At 42.1% G+C, this 12509-nt stretch overlaps 1 protein-coding gene across 6 annotated transcripts in view; it reads right to left on the reverse strand.

Annotated features, from left to right (window-relative positions):
* ralgps2 (Ral GEF with PH domain and SH3 binding motif 2) overlaps positions 1 to 12509 on the reverse strand; it is a 397302-nt gene that overhangs the window by 188482 nt on the left and 196311 nt on the right. For all 6 annotated transcript variants that reach the window (XR_009446048.1, XM_059647739.1, XM_059647737.1 and 3 more), the window contains one exon: positions 11347 to 11473. Coding sequence is in view for 5 of the 6 variants with exons in the window: in XM_059647739.1 (XP_059503722.1) it covers positions 11347 to 11473 (127 nt within the window). In the remaining variant the exon portion in view is untranslated. The remainder of the gene's footprint in view (positions 1 to 11346; positions 11474 to 12509) is intronic.

Consider the following 12509-nt stretch of genomic DNA (forward strand, 5'->3'; position numbering starts at 1 on the left):
ACCTTATCCCCTCTGAGTGCAGTTGCTGCTTTATACTCAGAAATGTCATGCACTTCCAGCTGATCAGTTCTTGGGTCACCTGATCATTCTTATCGAACCAATCTTAGTGTCACCAGGTTAAGTGATGGACCAAGTATTTGCAGGCATTGATGATAGTATCCTTGAGGGCAGACTAGAGGCTGTTGGAATCCTGCGACTCTCTGCTGCTGAGCGTCGCTACACTTGTAGACAGGAGTTGGTTGTATGATGCTATCTTTTCTGGGTCTTTGAATGTCTCAATGTTTAATTTCTTACGGCATTGCTTCTGCTGTCTCCACTGTGGCAGGGCAATATTTATGTTGATCCTGGCTTGGAACAGGGGATGACCCGTCCCGCGGTTGTCGTCTCCTGCCATGGCGCAGGTAACTTTAACTTCTTTCCAATTCCTCGCTTTGATGATGACATAGTCAAGGACGTGCCTGTGTTTGGAGCGCAGGTGCCGTTATCTTGTATTTGTTCCTTTGGCAGAACAATGTTGGTGATGAGGAGGTTATGCTCGTAGCATTTGGTCAGAAGGAAAGCGCCACTGGGAATTTTGCTTCCCTACTCCCATTTTCCTGATTACATTGCCCAAAGGTCTGTGCTTTTACAGACTTTACATTGAAGTCTTAGGTAGGCATATCATACAAATTGCCGGATGGTGTCCCCACATGAAGGCAGGACTTAGTGTCCATGTGGACCGTGCTTTGATTGCTCCTCGCAATACTGCAACAGGTAGATTAGAGAAGACACAATCAAGCAGGTTTTATTACCACTTACCACACCTGTCAAGTTCCTTCAGAGCTCAATCAATCTAGTCAGGAGTCTCAGAACCACTGACTCCTGCAAATTATTAATGCAACTCCCCATTCAAAAGATTTTCTGTGTCCTTGGTACCCACGGTGATTCTTCCAAGTCGCACTCATAAGAGAAGTACTCAGCTTTTGAAGGAGGCCAGAGTGTGATAATCAGCAAGAGGTTTCTTTGCCACTGATGATGCAATGCCCAGATATTTCATGGGCCTGTCAACACCGAGGGCTCCTAAGTATTTTCCTTCCAACAGTATACCACAATGTGACCATCTGTGACAGGATAGTGATAGAGCTGTCATGGTGGTTAGGTGAAAGAAATAACTTGACTAATGCTTCCAGTCCTCAGATTTTACCAAGGAATGCTTTCCAGTTTCAATTGGATTGTGCTACTATTGTTTCTCGTGGTAAAGTTATTGCAGGTGGTCCACCCAGTTTTATTCCTTTACAACTTTTTCATAGCAGTTAGGCCCACACTGACTAGAGTAAGAATGGCAGATTTCCTTCCCTTCAGGGCACAAGTGAACTAGATAGACTTTACAACAATTGAGGATTTCATGATCACCGTTAGTAAGTCTGTGAATACTTGCTGAAAATACGTTAATCCAGATTTCTTAATAAACTGAAATCAAACTCTGCCAGATGCCATGAGCCCACGTTCCCAGAGCATCATCTGGGTGTCTGCATTATTCATCCAGTAACATAACCACTATTCACCGTTCAGCAATCAAGAAGGAAGTATAAACAGAATTGATAAATGTGGAGCTAGAAAAGCGCATCCAATCAGACTATCATCCGAGGAGCAGGAAAGTCAACGTTTCAGGCCGAAACCCTTTGTCAGGGTGGATTTTCCTGTTCCGCGGATGCTGCCTGACCGGGTGTGCATTTCCAGCTCCACATTTACTGACTCTAGCTTCCAGAACCTACAGTCCTTACTGTAGATAAATAGAATGGTGTGTACTGTTGCCAACTGAGTTTTTCAACCAATCTAGGTTTTGTGCCGAGATGCAACTAGAGGAACAGACACACTGGATGTGTTTGAATGATCCATCATATTCAGGAACAAAGCAGTCCCTTGTTTCAGGGCACTAGCTCAAATAGAAACAGAGTCTCAGTATCACTCATAGCACACCACAACTATTGTTTCTCAGCACTAGAATCATCCACAGTTCAACACTGATTTTGATACCCTTTTCACAATTCGATACACAAAACAGACTGGTCTAACTGAGCTTAACCAGTAAAAACTAAAAGAACTGCGGATGCTGTAAATCAGGAACAAAAACAAAATTGCTGGAAAAGCTGAGCAGGTCTGGCAGCATCTGTGAAGGAGAAAACAGAATTAACGCTTCAGGTCTGGTGACCCTTCCTCGGAAATGATGGTGGCTTGGGAAAATGTCAGTTTATATACAGAAAATAGGAAGGATGGGTGGGGTGGGGAGTAAATGATAGGATAGAGTTCAAAGAGACAGAAAGACAGTTGAACAGACAAAGGAGTTGCTAACAATCAGGCTGGGAGTGGAAATAGTTTTTAATGGGGACTGTGAGTGACTGACAATGGGGGTGTGTAATGGCAGGCTATGTGATAACAAGGCCTGTTGTATCAGGTAGAGGGCTGGATCATGGGAGAGTTTAGGCCCTAAAATTATTGAACTCAATATTGAGTCCGGAGGGTTGTAGGTTTCCAAGTGGAAAATAAGGTGTTGCTCCTCCAGATTGCGTTGGGCTTTGCTGGAACACTGCAGTAAGCCAGAGACAGAGATGTTGGCCAGGGAGCAAGGTGGGGCATTGAAGTGGCAGGCAACAGGTAGTTCAGGGTCATTTCTGCGAGCAGAACGTAGATGCTCTGCGAAGTGGTCGCCAAGTCTACGCTTAGATAACAAAGTGTGAAGCTGGATGAACACATCTGGCCAAGCAGCATCTTAGGAGCACAAAAGCTGACGTTTCAGGCCTAGACCCTTTGTCAGCTTTTGTGCTCCTAAGATGCTGCTTGGCGTACTGTGTTCATCCAGCTTCACACTTTGTTATCTCGGATTCTCCAGCATCTACAGTTCGCACCATCGCCAAGTCTACACTTCCTTTCCCCAGTGTACAAAAAAACCACATTGTGAGCAGCAAATGAAGTAGACTAGATTCTGGGAAGTGCAGGTGAAGTTTGCTTCACTTGGAATGTATGTTAGGACCCTTGGATGCAAGGGAGGGAGAAGGTAAATGGGGAGGTGTTGCACCTTCGCCGGTTACATGGAAGGTGACGTAGGGCTGTGAGGAGGTATTGGGGGTGAAGGAAATGTGGACCGGAGGCCCTGGAAGGAACAGTCCCAGCAGAAGACGGACAAGGGAGGGGAAGATAGGGGATTATGTGTTTGGTGGTGGAATCTTGCTGGAAGTGACAGAAATGGCATCTGATGATTTTCTGGATGTGGATGCTGGTGGGATGGTAGGTGAGGATAAAGGGATCGCTATTGCTGTTGTGGGAGGGAAGAAAAGAGGTGAGGGCAGAAGTACGGGATTTGGGTCAGACCTGGTTGAGGACCCTGTCGACAACAGAGGTGGAAGAAGTTGGCTATTTTGGAGGCTCCCTTGTCAAAGCTGGCCTCATCTGAACATATGCAAGGGAGATGGAGGAGCTGAGAAAATGGGATGGAGACTTTACAGGAAGTGGGTTGTGAGAATGTACAGTCCAGGTAGCTGTGGAAGTCAGGGGGTTTGTAGTGGATACTAGTGGCCAGTCTATCCCCAGAAATGGAAACAGAAATATCAAAGAACAGATGGGAGGAGTCAGAGGCAGACCAGGTGAAAGTGAGGGCAGGGTGGAAATTGCAGGCAAAATTGCAGTTTTCAAATTCCAGATGAGAGAGGGAAGTAGCACAGATGATATCATTGCCATATCAGAGGAAGAGGTGTGGGTGGGGGCCAGAATAGAACTGGAACAAGGAACGTTCCACATACGCCACGAAGACAGATGTAACTGGGGCCCATGTGGGTACCCATGGCAACCCCTCCTAACTGAAGAAAATTAGAGGAATTGAAAGATGAATTGTTGAGGGTGAGGACCAGTTCGGCCAAGTGGAGGAGGATGGTGGTGGGTGGGGATGGTTCAGGTCTTTGCTCCAAGAAGAAGTGGACAGTCCTAAGGCCTTCCTCGTGGTGAATGGACGTGACAAGGGACTGCACGCCCATTGTAAAGAGGAGTTGGCTAGAGCCGGTAAACCGGAAGCTTTGAAACTGGTGTAAAGCGTCAGATGAATCATGAATGTATGTGGGTAGTGATTGGTCCAGCGCAGAGAAGACTGAGTCAAGGTAGGAAGAGACGAGTTCTGTGGGGCACGAACAAGGCTGAAACAATGGGTCTGCCCGGGCAGTCCTGTTTGTGGATTTTTGACAGGAGGTAGAAACAAGCTGTGTAGAGTTAGGGGACTATTAGCTTGGAAGAGGAGGGGGTAGATCACCAGATGAAATGAGATCAGTAGCTGCAGTGGATACAATGGCCTGATGTGCCATGGTGGGTCATGGTCCAGGGGAAGGTAGGAGGAGGTATCTGAGAGCTGGTGCTCAGCACGCCAGACTACAGCAGCATCACCCTTATCAGCAGGCTTAATGACAAAATCAGGGTTAGTTTTGAGTGCACAGCGTGCAGTCAGTTCGAAGGGAGATAGATTGGCTTTGGTGAGAGGGGCAGTGAAATTGAGGCGATTAATGTCACGTCGACAGTTCTCGATGAAAAGATCAAGTGCAGTTAAAAGGCTGGAGGGAAGGGTCCAGGTGGAGGGAGAGTGTTGGAATTTGGCAAAGGGGTCTGTGGGATGGGAAGAGGGCTCTTGTCCAAAGAAATGGGCACGGAGGTGAAGACAGCGGAAGAAGATTTCGCTGTAAGTCACTCAGTCTCCGTTGCATACGTTCAGATGAGGCCAACTTTGACAAGGGAGTCTCCAAAACGTCTACCTTATTCCTCAACCAAGGATTCCTCTCCTCCATTGTCAACAGAGCCCTCAACTAGGTCTGACCCATCTCCTACACTTCCACCCTCACCCTTTCTTTTCCCTGCCGCAACAGCAATAGGGTTCCCCTTATCCTCACCTATCATTCCACCAGCATCCACATCCAGAAGATCATCAGACATCATTTCCACCACCTCCTGCAAGATTCCACTACCAGACACATAGTCCCCTCTCCTCCCTTGTCCGCCTTCCGCAGGGGTCATTCCCTCCGGGCCACCCTGGTCTACACTTCCTTCACCCCCAACACCTCCCCACAGACCTGTAACCAGTGAAGGTGCAACACCTGCCTATTAACTTCTATGTTCCTCCCTTCCCAGTATCCAAGGGCCCAACACACCTTCCAGGTGAAGCAACACTTCACCTGCACGTCCAAGAATCTAGTCTACTGCATTCACTGCTCACAATGTGGTCTCCTCTACATTGGGGAAATGAAGCGTGGTCTTGGCGATCACTTCACAGAACATCTACGTTCTGCTCGCAAAAATGACCCTGAACTACCTGTTGCCTGCCACTTCAATGCCCCAGTTTGCTTCCTGGCCAACATCTCTGACTCTGGCTTACTGCAGTGTTCCAGTGAAGCCCAACGCAATCTGGAGGAGCAACACCTTATTTTCCACTTGGAAACCTACAGCCCTCCGGACTCAATATTGAGTTCAATCATTTTAGGGCCTAAACTCTCCCAAGTTCCAGCCCCCTACATGACACACCAGGCCTTGTCATCACATAGCCTGCCATTACATACCCCCCGTTGTTAGTCACTAACAGTCCCTATTAACAACTATTCACCCTCCCAGCCTGATTGTTAACAACTCCTTTGTCTGTTCAACTGTCTTTATTTCTTTGGGCTCTATCCTATCGTTTACCCCCTACCCCATCCACCTCCCTATTTTCTGCATTTAAACTGATGTTTTGCCAGCAACCATCAGTTCTGAGGAAGTCACCGGACCTGAAATGTTAACTCTGTTTTCTCCTTCACAGATACTTCTCCTTCTCCTTCAGACCTGCTCAGCTTTTCCAGCTACTTTGTTGTGAGCTTAATCAGTGTCTTGTTTCAAACTTCTCACAATCCCTTAAAATGAAGCCCCCATTTTTAAAATCCAGAATACTCCTTAAAGACAATTTTAATGGCTTCATTAGCTGCAGCCTTTCAATGAATAACATATGTGCACCCTCAGCTGATTCTGTTCATCCATAGCCTTTAGCATATTTCTATCTCAGTGTACACTCCATTTCTTGTGTTTCATCCCAAATTGCGTTGCTCACACTTGTCTGCATTAGAAAGTTGGTGTCAAACTATCTGATTATTTGAACAGCCTGCTGTATCATTTTGATTTTCTTGGTTAGTGTCTTCCTTTGTACCAATGTAATTCCAAATCTCTTCCTCTTCACCAAATCTTACGCTCCCATGCACAAATCGAAATGTATGCTTGATGACAAAAGCATGAACATACTATTGGTTTTAGACATATTGTTTCAGCTAATGTTCTCACTAAGCTGCACTGTCTCCATTCAAGGGACCCTGCAGGACATGTGACACTGTTCCCAACATTGATTTTCAGACGTTACCACTGCATACAGACCTTGAAAGTCTAGACAGGAGAAAAAAAAAGTTAGAATAAATAATCCTTCAGCCCTTCTCAAATCTATATAATCTTTATATCCATTAAGGTGTTATTTTCTTTTGTTCTGTTAGATGGTCTCACAATTATACTCTGCCTGGATTTATTTTCTACTTCAGGTTGTTATCTTCTCCTGACTCCCAACACTATGTATCAACTTTACATGGCCCATGCTGCTCTGCTCTCTTTTGCATACCTGATTTAAATAAATGAAGGAAGAGGTTTTGTTCTCTTTAAAATAGCAAGGGAAATCAGTAAGTGACATCAGTAACAAACAACAAATATTCTCCCACTTTTAAATATTCTTCTTAACAGGCCACATGATTGAAAATTTATTGCCCTCATGCTAGTAAATGTACAGAGCTAATGTGTTGAATTATGGTACAAAAGGGTGTTCAGAATTCTGTGAAATGAAGTCTCTGCAAAGCTGAGAGAGAACAAATGAAAAAAATTCATTGTTTTTCAATTAACAGCAGAAACTCAAGGCAGTCTAAGATAAGCTTATGCGTTTTATAATTTATGAATCGAAAAAATACCATTTTCATAATTTTTAAGCTATAGTGATATACTATTCAAATAATTTTACTTTTCTTTATGGTTACCACACTATGCATACTTTAAGAATTTTAATAAATAGTCTTGGTTTTGTTACTGGCTGTTTTCCCTCAGTTAGCCTGTGTATAATTTTGGCCATTATCCAAGTCGACATACAACTCCAGGCTTTCAGGCCAACTGATGATTAATAGCTTTCTTTATTGATATTCTAGTGAGATTGTGTGTTTGTCTGAATATTGGTGCTACAGCCTGGAATACAAGTAGCTCTAAATACTTCTTCATGAAGTCATGATTCAGTTGCCACTGCATGGCATAACAATCAGTCATCCGCTAGAAAGCGAAATGACCAGAAAAGTGAGACAATGAAATTTAATTCAAAATCCTGTGAAAGCTGTTGAAACACAATTTCCAGAGACAGCATATGTTTGTACATTTTTGCCAGAATACTAGGGGGAGAAAAACCTCAAATGCACCTAAAGAGAAAAACATTTGAAACAAATTTTCTTTGCAGCTTTTGTCTGGCTTGGAAGACTGCCTAACTTTTTTTTTGCTTTTGAACTTTGTTCTAAATTGAAGTCAATCAGAGTTGAATTTTTTTTGATGAAACATCATCAACCTGAAAAGTTAGGTTTAAGCTAACCTTAATGTTTCTCATTCTGCAGATGCTGCTCCATCAGCAGAATGTTTCCAATATTTTGTGTTTTATTTAACTTACAGCACCTGTATTCGTTGGTAATATTAACTGTTAAATGAACAGATGTTTCAAATTTCAGGCTATAGTTGAAGAATCAGGCTGAAATAGAATAAGTATTAATTAATAAATAAACATGCAACCAACTTTATTCGCAGTTCCATCTGTAAAACATCAAATATTAGTCTAAAGCAGGTAGGCACAAAACTTCTTGTATTATAAATTTATTATGCAAATCATCAGGGTTGAATAAAGGTATGTCCGAGGATGAGGACTTCAGCTTGTACAAGGGGGCACAGCTACAAATTGAGGGGTGATAGATTTAAGACACATGTCAGAGGCAAGTTCTTTACTCAGAGTGGTAAGGGCGTGGAACGCCCTGCCTGCCAATGTAGTTAACTCAGCCACATTAGGGGAATTTAAACAGTCCTTGGATAAGCATATGGATAATGATGGGATAGTGTAGGGGAAAGGGCTTAGATTAGTTCACAGGTAGGCGCAACATCGAGGGCCGAAAGGCCTGTTCTGCGCTGTACTGTTCTATGTTCTATGTCATCTGTGTACTGTGCACTTAGCAACAAATGTTTGGTCACTCAGTACATTCACAAGTCTAAACATGTATCAAAGATCACGTGAGTCCAAATCCAAGCATAGTGTGGAAGTCTCCTAGAGAGAGCTTCAGTCCCTTCTTTGCCCTGCTGTTTTGGTCAGGCCCTCACTTTGAATATGGACTATAGTTATAGTCTGACTGTAGCATTAGTGGAAAAACAAATCTCTTTTCACAAACACTCATTCTTGCCACTGCATTCAGTCCTGGTAAGAATTTTTCAATGAATCCGTGCTAATAAACCAAAAGCAGCAATTTTTCAATCTCTATTTGTGTATTATGTTGGTCACCAAGTGGTCAGCAAAATCTGAACAACTGCACATGTATTTTTCAGATTATTTGCTAATTGGCTAAATATTTAACAAGTCATTGTGAAATAGGCAGTATAGTAAAAAAATTCAACTCAAACTTTCCCTCATGCTACCATGTATGTGTCCAGTTTCCACACACAGCAGAAGGACATTAAGAGTGGCAGATTATGTTGAAACACTACATATTTACTTAGCCCATTGACAGAGAAGATGCACATGATTACCTCTGGGGAAATGTACCCTTCTTACCTGGTAAATTTGTTTGAACATGTGGGCTCTTTGAACTGTTTCGCATAGCCATGTACAAGCAGTGAATTAAAGGGGCCTCTTTGAGCACTTTCTCTGGGGAGCATTTGGGCTGTTGTACTCTGACACAATTTAAAGAAAAGTTGGATCCCGAGAGTGAAAATCAATATTTCTTTATTTAGCAAACTACTGAGATGTTCCCAATCTAAGGCATAAGTTACATAAGATACATAAGAGGGAAGATGGAACAGAAACAAATGACGAGAGGATGAGATGAGGTGAAGTAATAGGATATGTGTGAAGCATAAGTACCAGTATTGTACCTATGGGTCAAATGACTTGTTTTTGTGGTACAAATTCTATGTGATTCATTGCAAGCCAGTGTACTCAAAATTTCACATGCAACTGCAATAAGACAAATCATCTGTGTACAAAAAACATTAATTTTATATAAATCTGCCTTTAGACATTGAGGTGTCTCGGCAATATGAATGGACAGAAAGTGTTATGAATACTCCCTAGTTTCAGGTGTCAAAACTGAAATAATCCTACCATTACTTCCTAAAGAGATGGAGATGGCGAAGAGTATTCTTACACAGGATAATTTTATGTAGCACGCTGCAACTCAAGCAATCATCAATTTTGCCGAAATATATACCACGAATGGTTTGCAACAGAAACACACAAACTTAAGTTGATAGTCAAGTGGTGCTCAAATGAGCTTAACCAATAAACGAGAAATTATGATACTCATTAAGCAAAATTAAATAGGAGAAAATGCAACTTCCACAGGTTTCACTTCTTTATTGTACCAGGTCCAATCAGTGTTTCCTTGAAAATTTTAAAAATCCAGAAATCTACAAGTTCTGAACAATACTTGAAATGCTTTAACTTCTTGCTGAAACACTTTCACATGAGAAAACAAAACTCATGAATTTCTACAGGTTTCCAATTGGAGAGCAGAACTCCAAGAATGTAACAGAATAGTCTCTTTTATTAATGTGTGTTGCGTACTGCTTTACCCATTGAGTTTAAATATTGATAGAATCGTAGAATCCCTACAGTGTGAAAACCGGCCATTTGGCCCATCAAGCCCACATTGGTCCTCTGAAGAGCATCCATTCCCCTAACCCTGCATTTCCCATGTCTAACATACTGAGTCTAAACATCTCTGGGCACTATGGGCTATTTAGCTCGGCCAGTGCACCTACCCTGCACATCTTTGGACTGTGGGAGGAAACTGGGGCACCCAGAGGAAATCCACACAGACATGGGGGGAACACGCAAACTCCACAGTCACCCACAGCTGGAATTGAACAGAGAACCGTGGTGCTGTGAGGCAGCAGTGCTAACCACTGAGCCACTGTACCACCACAAATATTGCTGAAACAGTTTACACAAGTAGGGTCAATGACTTCAACCATTCTATTTGGAAACTCTCAAATTGTATCTGACACTTCTAGGCTAAATATATATCCAAATGATACCTGGCGGGTAATCAGATAAAGCATACTAACAGATGGAAATAATGGACAGTTTGCCGATCAACATGAATTATTCCTAGAGAATCTTGGCATCAGTGCAATCACACTAATGTATCTAAAGAGAGAATAACTCATCTATCTTAGAAATGTCACTTTGCATGCAAGCCAAGCAACTACTCCTCCATCTTCCCAAATTATAATAAAACAAAGACAATTAAGAAATCGACTAGCAGCATACAGTTTCAGTGTGCAACTGAAGGTATCTTAATGAGGGTCAGATACAAATTATCTCAAAACTTAGGAAGTTAGTCCTCTAATACTTAAAACAGATGACATTTTTTTCATGGTTCTGAGAAATGATACCGAATACAAATTCCTAGCAACAGCAGAAAATAATATCAAATATATCTTTTAATATTCTATATGAAACACAGTCAGTTCTCATGTATTGACACCCTACATATTATGCATCATCGCGTGTAATATTTATTTAGTGTCTTTCAGCTGATTAAACAGTGAGAAGTCCCTATAGAGGCCAATCCAAATTTAAAATGCCACTTTAAAATGTCAGTTCTCTCCACGCATTTTTTATAAATCCGCATATTCATTCTTAGCAGAGTTATGCTGGCAATCACATCACAGATTTGCTTAATAAGATGTACATGTTTGCATAACCAGCAGACTGTGTAGCATAACTCAAGTGATTAGACGGTTCCTCTCTCATTTTTTATATATTCAGAAATCATATTAGTAAATGTTGAAAATAGATACAGGTAGGAATTTGTCATATGATTGCTTGTGCACCATAATTTAACTCAATTCACTCATGTAATGAATTGCTCATTGACCATACCTGCATTTATCATTGGTAAAATCTCCATGCGAATTTTCAGAACATTTCTCAAAATGTATGCAATCGATCATTAGCAGCTCATCAACTTGTTCAAGCATCTAACAAGTAGTTGGATGAACCACTACTTCTAAAGAATTCAAAACTGTAATCCTTACCTAAATACGGAATACATGGAGTCATCTTCAAACTATTAACATAATCCCTGAGCCTCTTGTAATTGTCCTCTTTAGATACCAGATATTCTAATTTTTCAAATGTTGTTTTATCTTTCCTGCTCAAAAGCTGTGAAAACAAAATTAGGAAAAATAGACAATGTGTAAAGATATTCAATGACAAAGTATTTAATAACATAAATAGTGGAAATAATACAAATAGATCTTCAAGAGCTACAGGTGAATGCACACAATGGAAACAAATTGTTATCATATTAAATTGCCTGTTCCTCAATTAAAATCTGATGCCAATTGAAATATGTTTATACAGAGTGTGGAATTCTAACTTCTGGGTAATTTCAGGGCTTCAGCATATGTTCTAAGCAGCATGACAGTGCAGTTTGGAATTGAGGCAATGTTGCAGATGATGCATTAAACTTGTTACTTGGCATGAAAGTAGTCCTGTTTGGTGGCTCCACCAGATTGACACCTCATTTTCAGATATGCCTGGTGCTGCTCCTGGCATGTCCTCCTGCACTCTCCATTGAACCAGGATTAGTACCCTGGTTTGATGGTAATGGTTGAGTGGGGGCACAGATTGTGCTGGAGTACAATTCTGCTGCTGTTGATGGCCCACAGTTCCACAGAGATGCCCAGTCTTGAGTCGCTAGATCTGTTCAAAGTCTTTCCCATTTAGCACAATGATAGTACCACACAACACAATGGAGGGTATTCTTAACATGAAGGCAGGATTTTGTCTCCACAAGGATTGTGCAGTGGTCATTCTTACCAATACTATCATGGACAGATGCATCTGCAGCCTTGCCTTCCGCTTCCTCTAGGTGTTGTTCAACATGAAGGCGTATCAATTCATCAACTGAGAGAGGACGGCATGTGGTAATCATCAAAAGGCTTCTTTGCCCTTGTATAATTTGAAGCCACAAGACTCCATGAGGTCCAGTCAATGTTGAGGACTCCCAGGACAACTCCTTCCCAACCACACACAATCATGCTTCCACCTCTGCTGGGTTTGTCCTGCCAGTGAGACAAGTCACATCCAGGGCTGGTGATAGTGGTGTCTGGGACATAGTCATACTCATGGAATCATACCTTATAATGTCAGGCTGTTGCCTGACTACTTTGGGAGAGAGCTCTCCCAGTTTTGA

Source organism: Stegostoma tigrinum, chromosome 8 (assembly GCF_030684315.1).
Source record: "Stegostoma tigrinum isolate sSteTig4 chromosome 8, sSteTig4.hap1, whole genome shotgun sequence".
NCBI lineage: Eukaryota > Metazoa > Chordata > Chondrichthyes > Orectolobiformes > Stegostomatidae > Stegostoma > Stegostoma tigrinum.